The sequence below is a fragment of the Chiloscyllium plagiosum genome, chromosome 3 (genome assembly GCF_004010195.1).
Source record: "Chiloscyllium plagiosum isolate BGI_BamShark_2017 chromosome 3, ASM401019v2, whole genome shotgun sequence".
NCBI lineage: Eukaryota > Metazoa > Chordata > Chondrichthyes > Orectolobiformes > Hemiscylliidae > Chiloscyllium > Chiloscyllium plagiosum.
Window position 1 is genome coordinate 119,618,255 of NC_057712.1, and position 17,751 is coordinate 119,636,005.

Consider the following 17,751-nt stretch of genomic DNA (forward strand, 5'->3'; position numbering starts at 1 on the left):
AACAGCATGGAAAATCAAACATTATATTCACATCTTACCAATTACTGCATAGTTTTTCTTGTCTTCTACATCCACTGCTATGTCATGCATATCAGCATATGCCCGTGCTAATCGCCATAGAAATTCCACTTGGTCCCAAAACTTGAAACAATAAACAGTATTTATTGTGCATCTGTCATGTCTCTTACATTTTACCATTAAATAGTACATTCATTAATTCTTGAAAACAACTGCAATGTAAGGAACAAAAATGCACTGAGTCAATCCTGGTATGATTTATGATAAAATTAAATGGTCGAAATTTATTAATAACTACAATAATTAAATGAAAATATTTTAACGTCACATTGGGTATTAAAGAAAGATCCTGTTGATGCCCATTCAGTATCATAGCATAGAAACTATGTTACAGAGGAATCTCGATTATCCAAACGAGATGGGTGGGCACTATTTCATTCAGCTAATTGATTATTTGGTTAATTGATTCAATGCCTCTCCTCTGAGCCTCGAGGTTTCCTGAAATTTCATTTTTCCTTGCTCTGTTTCAGGGTTTGTTTCCAAGCACACACACACTTGCGTGTAAGGGACGTGCAGCATTGTTGAAGCCTTCCTCACCCATCCCCCACCCCCAAATCAGTTCAATGGGATTGACACAGCGAGCACTCGCTAAATCTGCTCCCTGTTCAGGAGACTAGGCAGCAGCACACTGCATGTGAGCCCCTGCCAACCCCCCATCTGCCCCTCCCAACTCTGTTCAGCCCCGCTCCTGTCCGCGTCCGCCCGCGCTCTCCAATGCTGTCTGCCCCGCCCCCATCCAACCCGGCCACCCCACCCCGACCCCATGAGGCCCCGTCTGCCACCACCGCCCACTCTGCACCCCCCACCCCCCTCCATCCGCCCCCGCCGGGGCAGCCGAACTGGACACCAACAGTAAGACTGCTGCTGCCGCCTTTGGGGGATGGCTCAAAATAGCGCACACACACACCTTTTTACTACAAGTTCCACCTTTGCCCTATACAGAACAACGTTGGAGAGATTATCTGGGGTGGAGGGGGTTAAGGGTACACCTTTGTGTAGAACTCCAGGGAAAGTGTGGGGAGAGAGAGGGCTGGCAGTCAGTCATTTGGAGACGGTGCCTGGGCTCCCATCGATGTCCAGGACTGTTCTCAGCAGCATTTCAGTAAACCAGGTTCATTTTTAATCATTGTAAACAAAAGACACGATCAGTGTTGAAACATCTCTTTGATGTAATGTTTCTATCAGGACTTTGAGATCTTCTTTGGATAATGTGAAATTCGGATAATTGATATTCGAATAATTGAGGTTCTTCTCTCTACAGGTATTGGAATAATAATCTAAAGACTTGGAGTAACAATTCAATGACCACATATATATTTCTTCTGAAAGAAAATAATGTGGAATAAAAAAACTGTGATTTAGAAAAATCATCATAAAAAAAGCCAACTAATTGTGAATTGTTGACTGCATTCAAATCATGAGAATGATTCCAATGGAGGTAGATCTGAGAAGATTCACTTGGAAGGTCACCGGAGGGAGTGTCTTCTGAGCGAATGGGGATTCTATTCATTGGAATTTTGAAGAATGAGAGGTGATTTCATTAAGACATAGCAGATTCTTCACAGATGTTTCCCCTTATGGGAGAATCTAAGATCAGAGGGCATGGTCTCAGAATTAAGGGGCACACATTTAAGACTGACATGAGGAGGAACTTCTTCTCTCAAAGGATTTAAGAGTCTTTGAAAGTTCTTATCACAGAAAGCTGAGAGAGCAGGGTCCTTGCATATGTTTGAGGCTGAGATAGATAGATTCTTGATTAATCGCAATCAAAGGTTATGGGGAAAGGGCACGAAAGTAGACAGGAGGAGACATGATCCTATTGAATAGGTCAAGTCATCAAACAGCTGACTCCTGTTCCTGTTTGTTATGGTCTTATGATTGAAAATTTATTTTAAAAAGGCAGTTCCAAGCTAAAGACTCTGTGGGGACATGGGATGGACAAAGATCAAACAGTGTCTGTGAATAAATAAACAGGTCTATCATTTCAGGTGATGATACTTACATTGGAAGTGAGAAAATTTTGAACTGTAATGTTTCATAGAACACAGGGAGAACAAAAAAATAGGCAAAAGCAAAATTCTGACATATGGTGGAGGGCAAGAAAGATAAATGTTAGTATTGAAATTAAAAATAAGCAATGATTAATTAAACAGTGGAGCAGATTTTAGCTTATCCAAGCATATACTTCTCATGTTCTTATAGATTCAATGACCTCACAGGGCATGACTAAGGGTATGGTCAGCAAAAAAGCTAAAATTAATTAATTCTACCTACCCCTCATTAAAAATCCATTCTGACATGTATGATCCAGATAATCAAAGACTGTACCTCTTGGCTCCCTACCTCTCCTCACCACAACCCTACTCTAGGACCTTCCTCCTTGAAAATACTATAGGATTACCATCTAGCAAGGCAGTGGTAGAAAAAGAAGAAAATTATAAGGGGTAGACATTGATGAGGAAAAAGAATATGGTCACTGCAGACTCTTCACACACTTGGGAGACTAGCAGAATCTGCACTTGGTGAGACACTAGAGATCAACAGTCTGCAATCAGGACAGGACAAGGCAGGGCAGGGCAAAAGAGTAGTGCATGTACACTTCTGTGGAGATTAGGAATCGCAGAAAGTTTCAACTCTACAGGACTCACATGTGGATCTTGATGAGATGGCACAAAGGGAAAGGATGATGGAAGTGCAGGTAGAAATGCTTGGTCCAAAGGCAGGTCTGTCAGACAGCGTGAAGTCACAATCAAGAAGGACAGAGCCATAATACAGTCTGCTTTGATAGAATGTGATAGTTCCATTCCTGTGCAATGTCACATAATAAGAAAATTGCGCAATAGCAGTACCATTTAAACCAATGGGACTGGAATCCATTTTATAGCCAATACAGGTAAGCAAAGTTTGCATTCTACAAATAACTGTTTAAATTCTTCAATTGTGTTATAGCCAATTCTCATTGAAGAAACGGTGTTATAGCAGAACTGACTGTAGTATCAAAGTAGCCAGTTTTGCCCTTTTGGTCTATGCCAGTTCTTGGCAAGGGCAATTTAATTAATCCAACCGCCTGCCCTTCAGTGAGCAATTCTTTTCTTGGCAGGCGTATGTCCAATTCCCTTGCAACAGCTACAACTGTGGTGGAGGAATATTCACAGGTAGTATATTCCAACTTTTAATCACGAAATGTTTAAAAACGTTTTTCTTCATGTCATCTTTAGGTTTTTTGCTATAACTGTAAATCTGGTTCTAAACTCTTCCATCAACAAAAACAGCTTCTCCCCACCTACTTTGATATGTTCAAAACCTTTTGGCATTTAGACAGTCAAATCTCCTCTGAATCTTCCATTTTTAAAGGAGAACAACCCCAGTTTATCTAATGAACTTTGGATTCTCCTATTCTTGAATCAATTCTTCTCATCTTTCCTGCATCACTTCTAAGCCATTATCATCAGCTTCCTAAAGGTTAGTAGCCAGAATTGAACGCTATACTTCAGTTGAGGTTAAAGCATTACTTCATAAACGTTGATCACAACTTTATTACTTTTGTATTCTATGCTTCTTTTTTTATATAATGTCCAACATTCTACACGTCTTTTATTCCACTTTCTCAACTTGCTGATTCATCTTCAATGATTTGTACGCATGTCTCGCAACCAATCTATTACTGCATCCTGCTAGAATTCTTCCTTTGTACAGACTATGCCTTTTTATTTTGTGATTTTCAAAAAAGATCTATGGACTGAAATGAGAAATAGCACTAGCTTTCAGAGAGCTGCTCCTTCATCAGGGTGGTTGTGGAGTATAAGATCGTAAAACACAGAATTTATAGCAAAAGTGTACAGTGTGATGTAACTGAAATTATATATTGAAAAAGGTTATTTGTTAAGTCTCTCATCTTTTAGAATGACCATGTTGGTTTCAGTTCTTCCATATGTAAATCGCAAAACTTTTTTAAAAGTTATATTCTCAAGTCAACTTTAACAATTGGTGTCATGTTGGCCCACAATGCATTTAAGGTGTGAGCTGCTCTGTGAGAGACTGTCTGTACCACAATGGTCAGACTGAATCTAATCTAAAAAACAGATTTACAGAATCTCACACGGATTCATCGAGTTTGTGAGCAAAATAAAATGTAATTTTGTAAGTACAAATTCACCCCACAAATTTATATGTGTATGTGTGTGTGGGGCGGGGCAGGGATTATGAGTGCCTGTGAGACAATGTGTGTACAGGTAGATGTGTGAGCATGAGTGTAAAGAGGTATAAGTGTGAGAGGGTGAGAGAGAGTGTGGGAGTGTGTGTGTGAGCATATGAGAGAGGGTCGGCGTGTGTGTGTGTGTGTGTGTGTGTGTGTGTGTGTGTGTGTGTGTGTGTGTGTGTGTGTGTGTTTGCGTAGTTTACAAAAAATCTTTTGCTGTTATGACAACTCTGGCAATAGCTGAATTCGATTTCCAGCATGTTACCCATGTAAATCATAACAGCTTTTACATTATATTGTTATTCTATGTCTATGTGCTGTGAGGAAACCAGACTGAATTCACGCTTGCTGCCCATAAATAGTCTGACACAGACTATTCTGCCCATAATGACACAGATACTAGTATACTATAAAATTTGCAGGATCATGGCATTCCAATATTATGCTAGCATCTCTCTCTCAAAAGAAATAACATTTGTACTACCAATTTCAACATTCTGTCGCTGCCCTTCCAGTACTTGTCAACTAACCAGTCTGTACAACTACTTTAAAGGTGATACAGTCCAAAGACTAACTTTCTAAGTTCAGAACTACGTAAAGCCGTCCTGCAGCCTCTTCTAGTGTTGCAGTCAGTGGGCGAGCACTGTTTAGGGACACTAAGAGAAGCCAAGATATACAGAAGACAGGCTCCAAGGTTTGATGACTTTTGGCTGGATAATTGGATTTTTTTTAAGAAATGTTATTTTCATGGTGGTTTTTATTTGAGCACTATGGACAAATGTATGCAAGATGGTCAGTATCAGAAGAAAGTTGGTGAGTGAGGAATTGGTGGCATGGTGAGATGAGTTGCAGGGCAGCCAGTCAAAAGAGCGACTGTGCTAATTGATCCTGCCATTTTCTTCAGGATCTCCAACCCATTCCTCATCTACTCATCAAATATTGTATGATAAGAAAAATGTTCTCATAATGGTGAAGGTGTACAGAGAAACAGTAATCCACATGATACCCTACACTCACCTAAGAGTCCTTCAGAGAGACCTTAAAGTGTGCGCTCAGGCAACAGAACTTTGCTTACACGTCAATGGTCTACTCTATGACACACTGTGCAGCATCATGGCTGCTATTATACACATGACACCACAAGTGTGCTCTGTGTATTGGTGTCATGCACCTGAGGGTCAGTGGATAGTTCTCATCATTTAGTAGTTAACTTCCGTTTTTTTTCATATGGTTCCATGCTAATGGTGTAGTGAACTGCTGCAGAGCAAAACTATGAGGACAGCTTACAGGATAGCAGGCATTCATCTGTTTGATCAGACAATGGATGCATACCAGCTGGACATTGAGAGAGTGAGATTGTTTGAGGTGCATTTCTGGATTTATAACATCTAACAACTAACATTTAACAATTTAAATGCAAACAATTTTCATATGAATTGTAGAGTCATAGAGGTTTTCAACGTGGAAACACTCATTCATCCATGGACCAAATATTCCACATTAATGTACTCCCATTTGCTAGCATTTCGCATTTATCCCTCTAAATCCTTCCTATTCATATACCTATCCAGATGACTTTTAAATATTGTAATTATACCAGTCTCCACCACTTCCTCTGGCAGCTCAATCGATAAATGCACCACACTCTGTATGAAAAAGTTGACCCTTGGGCCCCTTTCATATCTTTCCCCTCTCATCTTAAACCTATGCCCTCTACTTCTGGACTCCTCACCCCGAGGGAACAAACCTTGGCTATTCACCCTATCCATGTCCCTCATGATTTTATACATCTTTATAAGGTCATCCCTGACCCTCTAGCACTCTAGGGAAAATAGCCCCAACCTATTTAGCCTCTCCCTATAATACAACCTGTCCAACCCCCAACATCCTTGTGAATCTTTTCTAAACCCTTTCAAGTTTCCGCCCCCTCGACCATGACCCCAACCCCCCCCCGTCACCAAACCATCATCTCCCAGACCATACAGAACTTCTTCACCTCCGGAGATCTCCCATCCACAGCTTCCAACATCATAGTCCGGGAACCCCGCACTGCCCGGTTCTACCTCCTTCCCAAGAACCACAAGCATGACCACCCTGGCCGATCCATTGTCTCAGCCAGCTCCTGCCCCACTGAACTCATCTCTACCTACCTCGACGCTGTCCTATTCACCCTAGTCCAGGAACTCCCCACATACGTTCAAGACACCACCCATGCTCTCCACCTCCTCCAAGACTACTGTTTCCTCATCCCAATGCCTCTTCTTCACCATGGATATCCAATCCCTCTATACCTCCATCCGCCATGACCAGGGCCTCCAAGCCCTCCATTTCTTTCTCTCCCGACATCCCCTACAGTACCCTTCCACTGACACTCTCATTCGTTTGGCCGAACTGGTCCTCACCCTTAACAATTTCTCTTTCGAATCCTCCCACTTCCTCCAGACCAAAGGGGTAGCCATGGGCACCCGTATGGGCCCCAGCTATGCCTGTTGCTTTGTTGGCTACATAGAACAGTCCATCTTCCATACCATTCCCCACCTCTTCCTTTGCTACATTGATGACTGCATTGGTGACACCTCGTGCTCCCGCGAGGAGGTTGAGCAATTCATCAACTCCACCAACACATTCCACTCTGACCTTAAATTTACCTGGACCATCTCTGACACCTCCCTTCCCTTCCTGGATGTCTCCATCTCCATTAGTGACGACCGACTTGACACTGACATTTTTTTTTTTTACAAACCCACCAACTCCCACAGCTACCTGGATTACACGACAGAACCCCCCGGTGCTCACCTTCCACCCTACCAACCTTCACATAAACCAAATCATCCGACGACATTTCCGCCACCTCCAAACGGACCCCACCACCAGGCTTATATTTACCTCCCCACCCCTTTCCGCCTTCCGCAAAGACCGTTCCCTCCATGACCACCTGGTCAGGTCCACACCCCCTCAACAACCCACCCTTCCGTCCTGGCACCTTCCTCTGCCACCGCAGGAATTGCAAATCCCGCGCCCACACCTCCTCCCTCACCTCCATCCAAGGCCCCAAAGGAGTCTTCCACATCCATCAAAGTTTTACCTGCACACCCACCAATATTGTAGCCGTTACTCCCGATTCGGTCTCCTCTACATTGGGGAGACTGGGCGCCTCCTAGCAGAGCGCTTTAGGGAACATCTCCGAGACACCTGCACCAATCAACCACACCGCCCTGTGGCCCAACATTTCAAATCCCCCTCCCACTCTGCCGAGGTCATGGAGGTCCTGGGCCTCCTTCACCGCCGCTCTCTCACCACCTGATGCCTGGAGGAAGAACGCCTCATCTTCCGCCTCAGAACACTTCAACCCAGGACATCAATGTGGACTTCACCAGTTTCCTCATTTCCCCTTCCCCACCTCACCCCAGTTCCAAACTTCCAGCTCAGCACCCTCCCCATGACCTGTCCTACCTGCCTATCTTTCATTCCACCTATCTACTCCACCCTCCTCTCTGACCTATCACCTTCATTCCACCCCCATTCACCCACTGTACTTTTTGCTACCTTCCCCTACCCTCCTCCCTGACCGATCACCGTCATCCCCATCCCCACTTACCTATTGTATTCTATGCTATTTTCTCTACATCCCCACCCTCCACTTATTTATCTCTCCACTCTTCAGGCACTCTGCCTGTATTCCTGATGAAGGGCTTTTGCCCGAAACGTCGATTTTCCTGCTCCTCGAATGCTGCCTGAAATGCTGTGCCTTTTCAGCACCACTCTATTCTGGAATCTGGTTTCCAGCATCTGCAGTCATTGTTTTCACCTTTCAAGTTTCACAATATCCTTCCTATAGCAGCAAGACCAGAATTGCTTTTAGTATTCCAAAAGTGGACTAACCAATGTCCTGTACAGCTGCAACAAGATCTCCCATCTCCTATACTTAGTGTACTGATCAATAACGGAAAGCATACCAAATGCCTTCTTCACTATCCTGTCTACCTGTGACTCCACTGTCCAGGAACTATGAACCTGCACTCCAAGGTCTCTTTGTTCAGCAACACTCCCCAGGACCTTACCACTAAGTGTATAAGCCATGCTCTGATTTGCCTTTCCAAAATGCATCACCTCACACATATCTAAATTAAACACTCCCCAATCATGTCAAAATGTTTGAAATGTTTCATATAAGTGTATTACTCAACTGCAATGATTATCTGAAAGCATAATCTTTGCTATAAAGTTACGACTTCACTCCCGTTGTTTTCCATTTAATAGTTTTATGTATAATCATAGTTCATATTTAGTTAACCTTAAATTGTACATTTGCCTAGAATTAGATCTTACTCAAAGTACATGATATTTGCAAAAAATATATCTGAAGATATATAACAGTTCGCACCTACCTGGTCTTTTTTTCCTAACAGTAATTGGAATCCTTCTTCCTTATCCAGTTCTGGATTATCATGTAGGTTATCTGCTTTCTGGATGAGGACATTAAATTCCCTGGCCTGGCTGTCTTCTTGTAGTGGAGATCCAAATGTTGAACATATCACCTTTTCCTCTTCAGATTCTTCTTCTGTATCTGTATGTGCTGTGATATAGCTGCAAATGTAAGAGTTTACAGGTTCACTAGAATGTGTATGCAACAGGTTCTAATTTCTGAACTTGCACAGGTTTACATGATAAATCGAAATGTGACTGCAGAATGTGTAGTGTCAGAATTATTCATGTTGGAATACTAAGAACAAGACCTTTAAATGATTCTTAGGTTTAGCAGCAGGACTATTTTCACACAAATTCCTTTTAAACCTTTTATACTGCAGAAACTAGCAAATGAGTTTTTAAAAAAAACTTGATTATTTCACAAGAACGAACAGTCTGAAATGTGTAACACAAACAATGTCAAATGACATTTTATAACAATTCAAGCTTCACTCTTAAGAATTAGGATCTCGGTTGGAACAAGGTACAGCACATTTGTGAAAATCAGGATAAGCTCCAATACAAATGCAGATAAAACATGAATACACCAATAGTGTTGGAAGAGTGTTATATCTTGGTCTCATCTTTCAGATGAGATACTCAACACATATCTAGTATGCATGGTCAGGTGTGCATCAAAGATCTAGTAGTATGTTTAACCAGTTGGGAGTTCTTCAAAGTGCTTCATATTTCTCTAGGAATAACAATTTATATTGCATGAGATTGGTTGAGAATACACCAGAGGACTGCTCTTTGCTTTTGTTTATACCAGAAGTTCTGATGTTATTATTTCCTAAAGAGCGATTTTTAAAAACAGCAAAGGTGGCATGCATTGTACTCACTTTCTACTTCGGAAATAAGTTTTCTTTTATTTTCCCGTTAAGACCATAGATAAGCGAAAATTATACTTGCATAGAATACAGCATCACATCTATGCTGACCAACGAACACCAAACAATACTAATTCCATTTAGGAGCTCTACAATGCCTGACATTTTAATTACTCATCTGGCAGCACACTCCGTATTTCCACCTCTGGGGGAGTTTTTCCCCCTCAGATCTCCTTTAAACCCCTAATTCCTCACTGTAATGTTATGCCCTCTGGTCATGTCTGCCATGAAGAAAAGATTCTCACAATCCACTCTGTCTGTGCCTCCCATAATTTTATATACCTCAATCAGAAACCTCCCTCAGCCTCCTCTGCTCCAAGGAAAACAAAGCTGAAAATATGTTGCTGGAACAGCGCAGCAGGTCAGGCAGCATCCAGGGAACAGGAGAATCGACGTTTCGGGCATAAGCCCTTCCTCAGGAATGAGGAAAGTGTGTCCAGCAGGCTAAGATAAAAGGTAGGGAGGAGGGACTTGGGGCCACCTATCGCATTTCCAACACCCCTCCCCCAAGTCCCTCCTCCCTACCTTTTATCTTAGCCTGCTGGACACACTTTCCTCATTCCTGAGGAAGGGCTTATGCCCGAAACATCGATTCTCCTGTTCCCTGGATGCTGCCTGACCTGCTGCGCTGTTCCAGCAACACATTTTCAGCTCTGATCTCCAGCATCTGCAGACCTCACTTTCTCCTCCAAGGAAAACAAACCCAGCAATCCTTCTTGTTGATAGGCACAGTCAGGTGTAGCAGGAGTGAGCCATGTCTTCGTAAAACAGAGTTAAAAATCACACAACACCAGGTTATAGTTCAACAGGTTTAATTGGAAGCACTAGCTTTCAGAGTGCCACTCCTTCATCAGGTGGTTGTCATTGTAAAACAGAGCATACAGGAGTCCCTTGGTTCTGTCTGGAAGGTCAATCTAATTCTAAGTTTATCCATTTTATTTTCAAAGGCTTGGACGTTTGCCAGGAGAATGCTGAGAAGACTTGAAACCATGTTGTTTCAATCACAGACCAGCACATTTTCCACATTTCCTGGTAGGTTTCCTGCTTCTGGTCGGTCCCCGGTGTTGGGTGGTGCAAATCTGCTGCTCTGTAACGTAAGTGAGTCGGGTCAGGTTGGGTCGCCAGGGGGTTTGGAGTCCGGGCCTGGGCTGGCTAGACCTCCTCAGGGTTGGGTCATCGTGGTAGGTTTCCTGCTTCAGCAGTCTAATAGTAGCAGGGAAGAAGCTATTCTTGTACCTGTTGGTGCACGTGTTTAAGCTTTTTTATCTTCTGCCTAACAGAAGAGGTTGCAACAGATTATAACTGGAGTGGAAGGGGTCTTTGGTAATGTTGATTGCCTTTCTGAAGCAACAAAAAGTGTAGATGATGGGGAGGTTGGCTTGTGTGATGCTCTGTGCTGTGTTCACAACTTTCTATAGTTTCCTACAGTCCTGGGCAGAGCAGTTGCCATACCAAGCCATGATGCATCTATAAAATTTGGTGAGGGTCCTTATGGACATGATGAATTTCCTTAGCCTTCTGAGGAAGAAGAGGTGTTGTTTTACCTTCTTGACTGTTGCAACAATGTGGGTGGTCCAAGACAGATTTATTGGTTCAAAGTTTGTGAGAAGATTTGTAGCTCGGGTGCTCGTTGCTGTGGTTCTGTTCGCCGAGCTGGAAGTTTTTGTTGCAAACGTTTCGTCCCCTGTCTAGGTGACATCCTCAGTGCTTGGGAGCCTCCTGTGAAGCGCTTCTGTGGTGTTTCCTCCGGCATTTATAGTGGCCTGTCCCTGCCGCTTCCGGTTGTCAGTTTCAGCTGTCCGCTGTAGTGGCCGGTATATTGGGTCCAGGTCGATGTGTTTGTTGATGGAGTTTGTGGATGAGTGCCATGCTTCTAGGAATTCCCTGGCTGTTCTCTGTTTCGCTTGCCCTATAATGGTAGTGTTAGATTAGATTAGATTAGATTACGTGGCTGTTGGTTTGTGTGCTGTTATAAGTCTAGTGGTCGCAGTAGTCTGGCTGTCATTTCAGAGATGTTCTTGCTGTGTGGTAGTGTGGCTAGTCCTTTGGGTTGCGGCATGTTCTCGTTCCGTTGTCTTTCCCTTAGGCATTTGTTGATGAAATTGCAAGGATATCTGTTTTTGGCAAATACCTTGTATAGGTGTTCCTCTTCCTCTTTTTGCAGTTCTGGTGTGCTGCAGTGTGTTGTGGCCCTTTTGAATAGTGTCTTGATGCAACTTCGTTTGTGTGTATTGGGGTGGTTGCTTTCGTAGTTCAGAACTTGGTCTGTGTGTGTGGCTTTCCTGTGTACCTATGTGGTGAATTCTCCGTTTGGTGTTCTCTGTACCATCACGTCTAGGAATGGGAGTTGGTTGTCCTTTTCAACCCAAACTCTGGGTCAGATACGTTGATGACACCTTTGTAATCATTAAAAACACGGAAATAGAGAAAACACACCGGATTATCAACTCCACACTCACAGGAATCCGATTCACGAGAGATGAAGAAAAGGACAACCAACTCCCATTCCTCGACACGGGGACGAAATGTGTGCAATAAAAACTTCCAGCTCGGCGAACAGAACCACAGCAGATTTATTGGTCACGTGATGCTCTTGACCCTCTCCACCTCAGCTCCATTGATGTAGATCGGGGCAAGTCATCCTCCTTGCTTCCTGAATTTGATAGTCAGCTCTTCAGTTTTGCTGACATTTATCCTTGCACCATGACACCAAACCCTCTCCTTTCTGTATTCTGACTCATCACTGTTTGATATCCAGTCTACAACCAAGGTGTCGTCAGCTGACTTATGGATGGAGTTTGGATGAAATCTGGCGACAGTCATGAGTGGTGTGATAATGCTGTCCCTTTAACATGGTCATGTTGCCCTTGTTCTTTTTTTCAGGAATTCATAAGAATGCAGGTTCCGAAAAGTCTTGGCTTGGATGTGTTTTAGGGCCATTTTGATTATAGCTAACAGATACTGCCTCAGAAAAAGGCTTTCAAGTTAAAAAAAACTTGTACAATGAAAGGGGAGCGGCCAGTTCTCCCAGCTCAGCTTTTCTCTGGTTGGTCTGGCTATTCACTAAAAGTCGTCAGACAGTTGTGGAGCTGCTGGACCAAAGAAGCAGGTCCATGCTGATCCCCCATTGCCTCTTGGCATCTCTAATGCCCTTGCAGAGTTCATATCTGGATTTCCTGCACAGGTCCATTCTGTCTGACTTGAACACTGTATACCTGGTCATCGGTAGATGATGGATTTCCTTGTTCATCCATGGTTTCTGGTTGGTTAACTTAAGGATTGACCTCTTTGGCTTGCAGTCCTCTGCGCATTTGCTATTGAAGTCCATGACAGTGGTGGCATACTCGTCTAGGTTGGTCACAGAATTCTTGAATATGGACTGGTCCACTGATTCCAAGCAATGCTGCAGAAACGTCTGCCTCTGACCAGCACTATACTACTTTCTGCACTGGATCATCATATTTCAACTTGTGCTTGTAAGCTGAGAGGAGGAACACAGCGTTGTGATCTAATTTTCCAAAGTGTGGACAGGGTATGGCGCTGTAGGCATCTTTGATGGTTGTGTAGCAACTATCAAGGATGTCCGGCCCCCTGGTGGGACAGGAAATATGTTGATGGCATTTTGGTAGCATTCTTCGAAGTTAGCCTGGTTGAGGTCACCTGCTATGATGAATAAGGCCTCAGGGAATTCTGCCCTAAGTGCATTTGTAGCAGTGTAAATTTCATTCCAGAGCATTCTTCACTTCCACCTGGGGCGGTATGAAAACAACTGTCAGGATGGTGGAGGCGAACTGGCGTGGCAGGTAGTAGAGATTGCATTTCATTGTTAGGTATTCTAGGCCCGGGGAGCAGTAACCTCACCAAGGCAACCAGGAGGTGGTGTTCATTGGGAGGCAGACCCCACGACCTCTTGACTTATCAGAGGACACCATGCGATCCATGCGATGTATGGAGAAATCATCAGGTTGTAAGGCATCTCTCAAATTTCAAATCTAATGCTGATCTTGCTTTTGTACACCTTCTGTACAGCTGTAACTTTGTATTCCTCGCTCTATTAATCACCCTATGCTCTGCATGTCCTTGTATGTTATAATCTGCTTGTACTGCACAAACATTTTTCACGGTACTTAGGTATCTATGATAATAATAACTCAAATCAAAAAAAATCACATCTATCTTGACTTTCCTCATAACTAAGACTTTTCATCCCAGGCAACATCCTGGTGAATCTCCTCTGCTCCCTTTTCAATGCAATCACATCCTTCCAATAGTGTGGCAACCAGAACAACACACAGTATCCCATCTGTGGCCTGACTAATGTTTTATACAAGTTATGACAAGAATTCTTTGTTCCAATATTCTATGCCCCAGCTAATGAAGGCAAGCATTCCCTATGCTTTCTTCACTACCCTAGTGCTGACACCTTCAGAGGTGTTTGCGTTTGTACACCAAAATCCCTTTGGGCCTCTGTATTGCCTAGAGACCTAGCATACATTGTGTATATTCTTCCCTTATTAGGTCTCCCAAAATGCGTCACATAGCACTTGTCAGATTAGATTAAATTAAATTCCAATGGCCATTGCGCTGCCCAATTTACCAGCTGATCAATATCAGACTATAACCTGAGACCATCCTCCTCACCATCAACACCACCAATTTTTGTGTCATCTGCAACCTGACTAATTATACTTTCTACATTCACATCCAAGTCATTAATGTACAAACTAAACAGCAAGGACTCCAGCACCGATCCCTGTGGAACACTGCTGGTCACAAGCCTTCCAATCACAAAAAAATCCCTCCATCACCACTGTTTGACTCCCATTCGCAAGCTAATTTTGAATCCAGTTTGCCAACTTGCCTTGGATTCCATAAACTCTGACTTTTTGAACCAATCTTTCATGTGGGATCTTATTAAAGCCCTTATTAAAGTCCATGTAAAACACATCAACTGCACTACCCTCATCAAGAGATCTTTTCACCTTTTCAAAAGCTCAATTGGATAGACAGACTCACCCTCCAACAAATCTGAACCTTGCTGATCAATCCCAGTCTCTCCAACTGTTGATTAATCCTGTCCCTCAGAATTTTTTTCCAATAACTTTCTTATCACTGATGTCAAACTAACTGGTCTGTAAATTACACGGCCGATCCCTACTGTCCTTCTTGAACAAAAGAATATGATTTATCCTCCAGTCATCTGGTACTTCACCTGTGCCAAGTGAAGTATTAAATATCTCTGCCAAGACCCCAGCAATCTCCTCCATTGCATCTAATAGCAGCTTGGGGTATGTCTCACAAGCCCCGAGGATTTATGCACCTTAAACATCGGCTAAAACATAGAGTACCTCCTCTTTATTAATCTTAACATGCTCTAGAACATCACCATCCCAACTAAGGTTTCCTAGACATGCTGACCTTGTCCTTCACTCTAGAGAAACATGCTGACCCTGAATTTTCACTACACTATTTTTAAAAGGTTCTCACTTTCCAACTTCTCTGCAAGTAGCTGCTCCCAGTCTGTACTTGCTAGATCCTCAAGCCCAGACCACTCGAAACATTCTTAAGCAGGCAAGCCAGACCATAACTTTGCAATTTGTTTCGGTAAGCGTACAGTGAAAATTACCTGGAGTAAGTTAGCTAGGTTGACTACCAGGTTTTAAAAACAGACAAAAATTTATTCACAAAATTACACAATGAAAAACAAAAGAACAGAATAAAGAACACCTACAGAACTCAGTCTATCAAAACTAGACTTAATTATGCTGTTCCGAATATACACAAGAGTCCCAATAAGCAAACCCCCTTTAAAAAAAAAGTAAAAATGGAACAAATCCTTACAGGTTGAAGTTAGAAGTGCAGAAGGGCAGAAGGAGAGAGAGAGAGAGAGAGAGAGAGAGAGAGAGGGAGAGAGAGAGAGAGAGAGATTCGCAGCCTGTTTCCACACAACTGAACTCCTAACTAGTTCTGGACTGAACTGCTCAGCTAGAGAGCCGACTATCCCCCTTTCACTATACAAGTCACTTTGAAAACATGACCACTTTGGCCTGAAGTCTCATCTGTTCATGTATAAACAAAAGGCCTCTCAACATGCTTTTTCATCTCTGTACCAAACTAGTCACCTCGGAGCCGGGAGGGTTTTATCACCCCTCTGAAAAAAAAAAACAAGGACACAGTATCCTTGAAAAAAGGAACAGTGAGTTCTGAGATTTGTAGATTGAGGTTCTGGATGTAAGTTTGCTCGCTGAGCTGGAAGGTTCGTTTTCAGATGTTTTGTAACCATACTAAGTAACATCATCCATGAGCCTCCAGTGAAGCATTGGTGTATGGCCTGCTTTTTATTTATATGTTTAGGTTTCCTTGGGTTGGTGATGTCGTTTCCTGTTCTTTTTCTCAGGGGTGATAAATGGGATCCAAGTCACCTCTCTTACATCCCTCTACCATCATCACACCTGAAACTTCTACACCCTGGAGTATTGAGCTGTCAGTGTCTCAATGATTGCAAAAATACCATATTCCCATGTCTAATCAATGCTATTAGTTTATCCACCTTGCCAATCAAACTCTTGCACTACAATAAATACAATTTATCTTCTGGACCTCCCATGCACCTTGTCCTACTCATGTCTTCTCCACCTACTGGACTGTCCTGGCATTCCTTCTTGATCTGACTGGACCTTGCTCCTACTTTTACTCTGTGTCCCATCTCCTACCAAATTAGTTTAAAACCTCCCAATGACACAAGAAAACCTACCAGCAAGGATATTGGACTCAATTCCATTCAGATGCAATCTGTCCAGCTTGTACAGGTCACACCAGCCCCAGAGGTTGTCCAAATGATTAAAAAAATCTAAACGTTCTCTCACTCCCCATCCCTTTAGCCATGTGTTCATCTGATCTATGTTCCCTATACTCAGCAGCACGTGGCACTGGAAATAATCCAATTAACATTTCAACCTTAGTAGTCTTCCTCTTTAATGTACTACCTAACTGTCTTCATTTCTGCTGCAGGACCTTGTTTCATGTTTTACCTATGTTGTTAATACTTACATGTACTAGAACTCCCCTTTCAGAATGCCCTGCAGTCACTCTGAGACATCCCTGACTCCAGTACAACAGTTTGGTTTGCTGCCACAGAACTGCCAGTCAGCTTCCCTAACAACTGAGTCTTGCGTAACCAAAGCTCTCCAGTCTATTTCCTTGTCTGCTGTGTAGAGGAGCCAACTTCAGTGCCAAAACCTCGGCTGTTGCCACTTTCTCCTCAATAGGCCTTTCCCCCTCAACAGTATCCAATACAATATATCTGTTTGAGAAGGGAAGCTGACACCTATAATACTTGTTTAGGCTTATTAGCCTTCTACCTGTAGAACAGAGACCTCCTACCCTGCCCTTGGGGCACTCAATTTCTTGCAGGACAGCAGAGCAAATTAACTCTTTAATATCACACAGGAAGGCAGCTCACCACCACCTTCTGATGGGCAACTCTGGGCCCAGCCAGCAAAGCCTCCATCCCATGAATCAATAAAAAAATTACTCCAATCAATGGAGGTTTCCTCCTAATTTCCATTGATGTAATTTTGCCAGAATTCCTTGATTCCATACTTAATAAAGTTTACTTTATAAATTTATAAAGCTAGTACTTTATAAAGCTGCTTTGATTCCAAGTGTAGTCCACACTGAGGCCACAAGCTGTGTGGCCCTGGTAGAACTCAATTTTGGATATACTTCAAAACTACAATGTTCACTGGAACAGTGCTGTGATAAGACAGAGTAGAGAGTGTGCAGAGGTGGGTGGTGAAATGTTTTGCAGGATATAGGTGAACTTTCAATGGTGTAGATCTCTTTTTATTGTCCTGAACAATTCATTCGTCAAACCACTTTCTACATGCTATACTGCTTTTGACTTACTCATTGATAACAACAGGTTTCTTCTTGCCGTTCCTTAGGAAATCAAATAGTTTCTTGTAGGTTTTTTTTGCACACATCAATGGAATGGTCTGCAGATATTGCCTGTCCTGACTTGATTTCTATATTTTTCTACCATTCTTCTCAAATGTTATAACTTCTGTGATACCATCAGTCTTTTGGTAAGTTGTCCAGATAAAACTGTATTATGTA

General features: G+C 42.8%; 1 protein-coding gene across 4 annotated transcripts in view; it reads right to left on the bottom strand.

The window, feature by feature from the left end:
* The window catches only part of LOC122548484 (regulator of microtubule dynamics protein 2), a 225,766-nt gene that overhangs the window by 163,671 nt on the left and 44,344 nt on the right, over nt 1–17,751 (bottom strand). For all 4 annotated transcript variants that reach the window (XM_043687200.1, XM_043687201.1, XM_043687202.1 and 1 more), the window contains exons 2-3: nt 8,665–8,863; nt 39–141 (exon numbers count right to left, since the gene is read on the bottom strand). In XM_043687200.1, the coding sequence (XP_043543135.1) occupies nt 39–141; nt 8,665–8,863 (302 nt within the window). The remainder of the gene's footprint in view (nt 1–38; nt 142–8,664; nt 8,864–17,751) is intronic.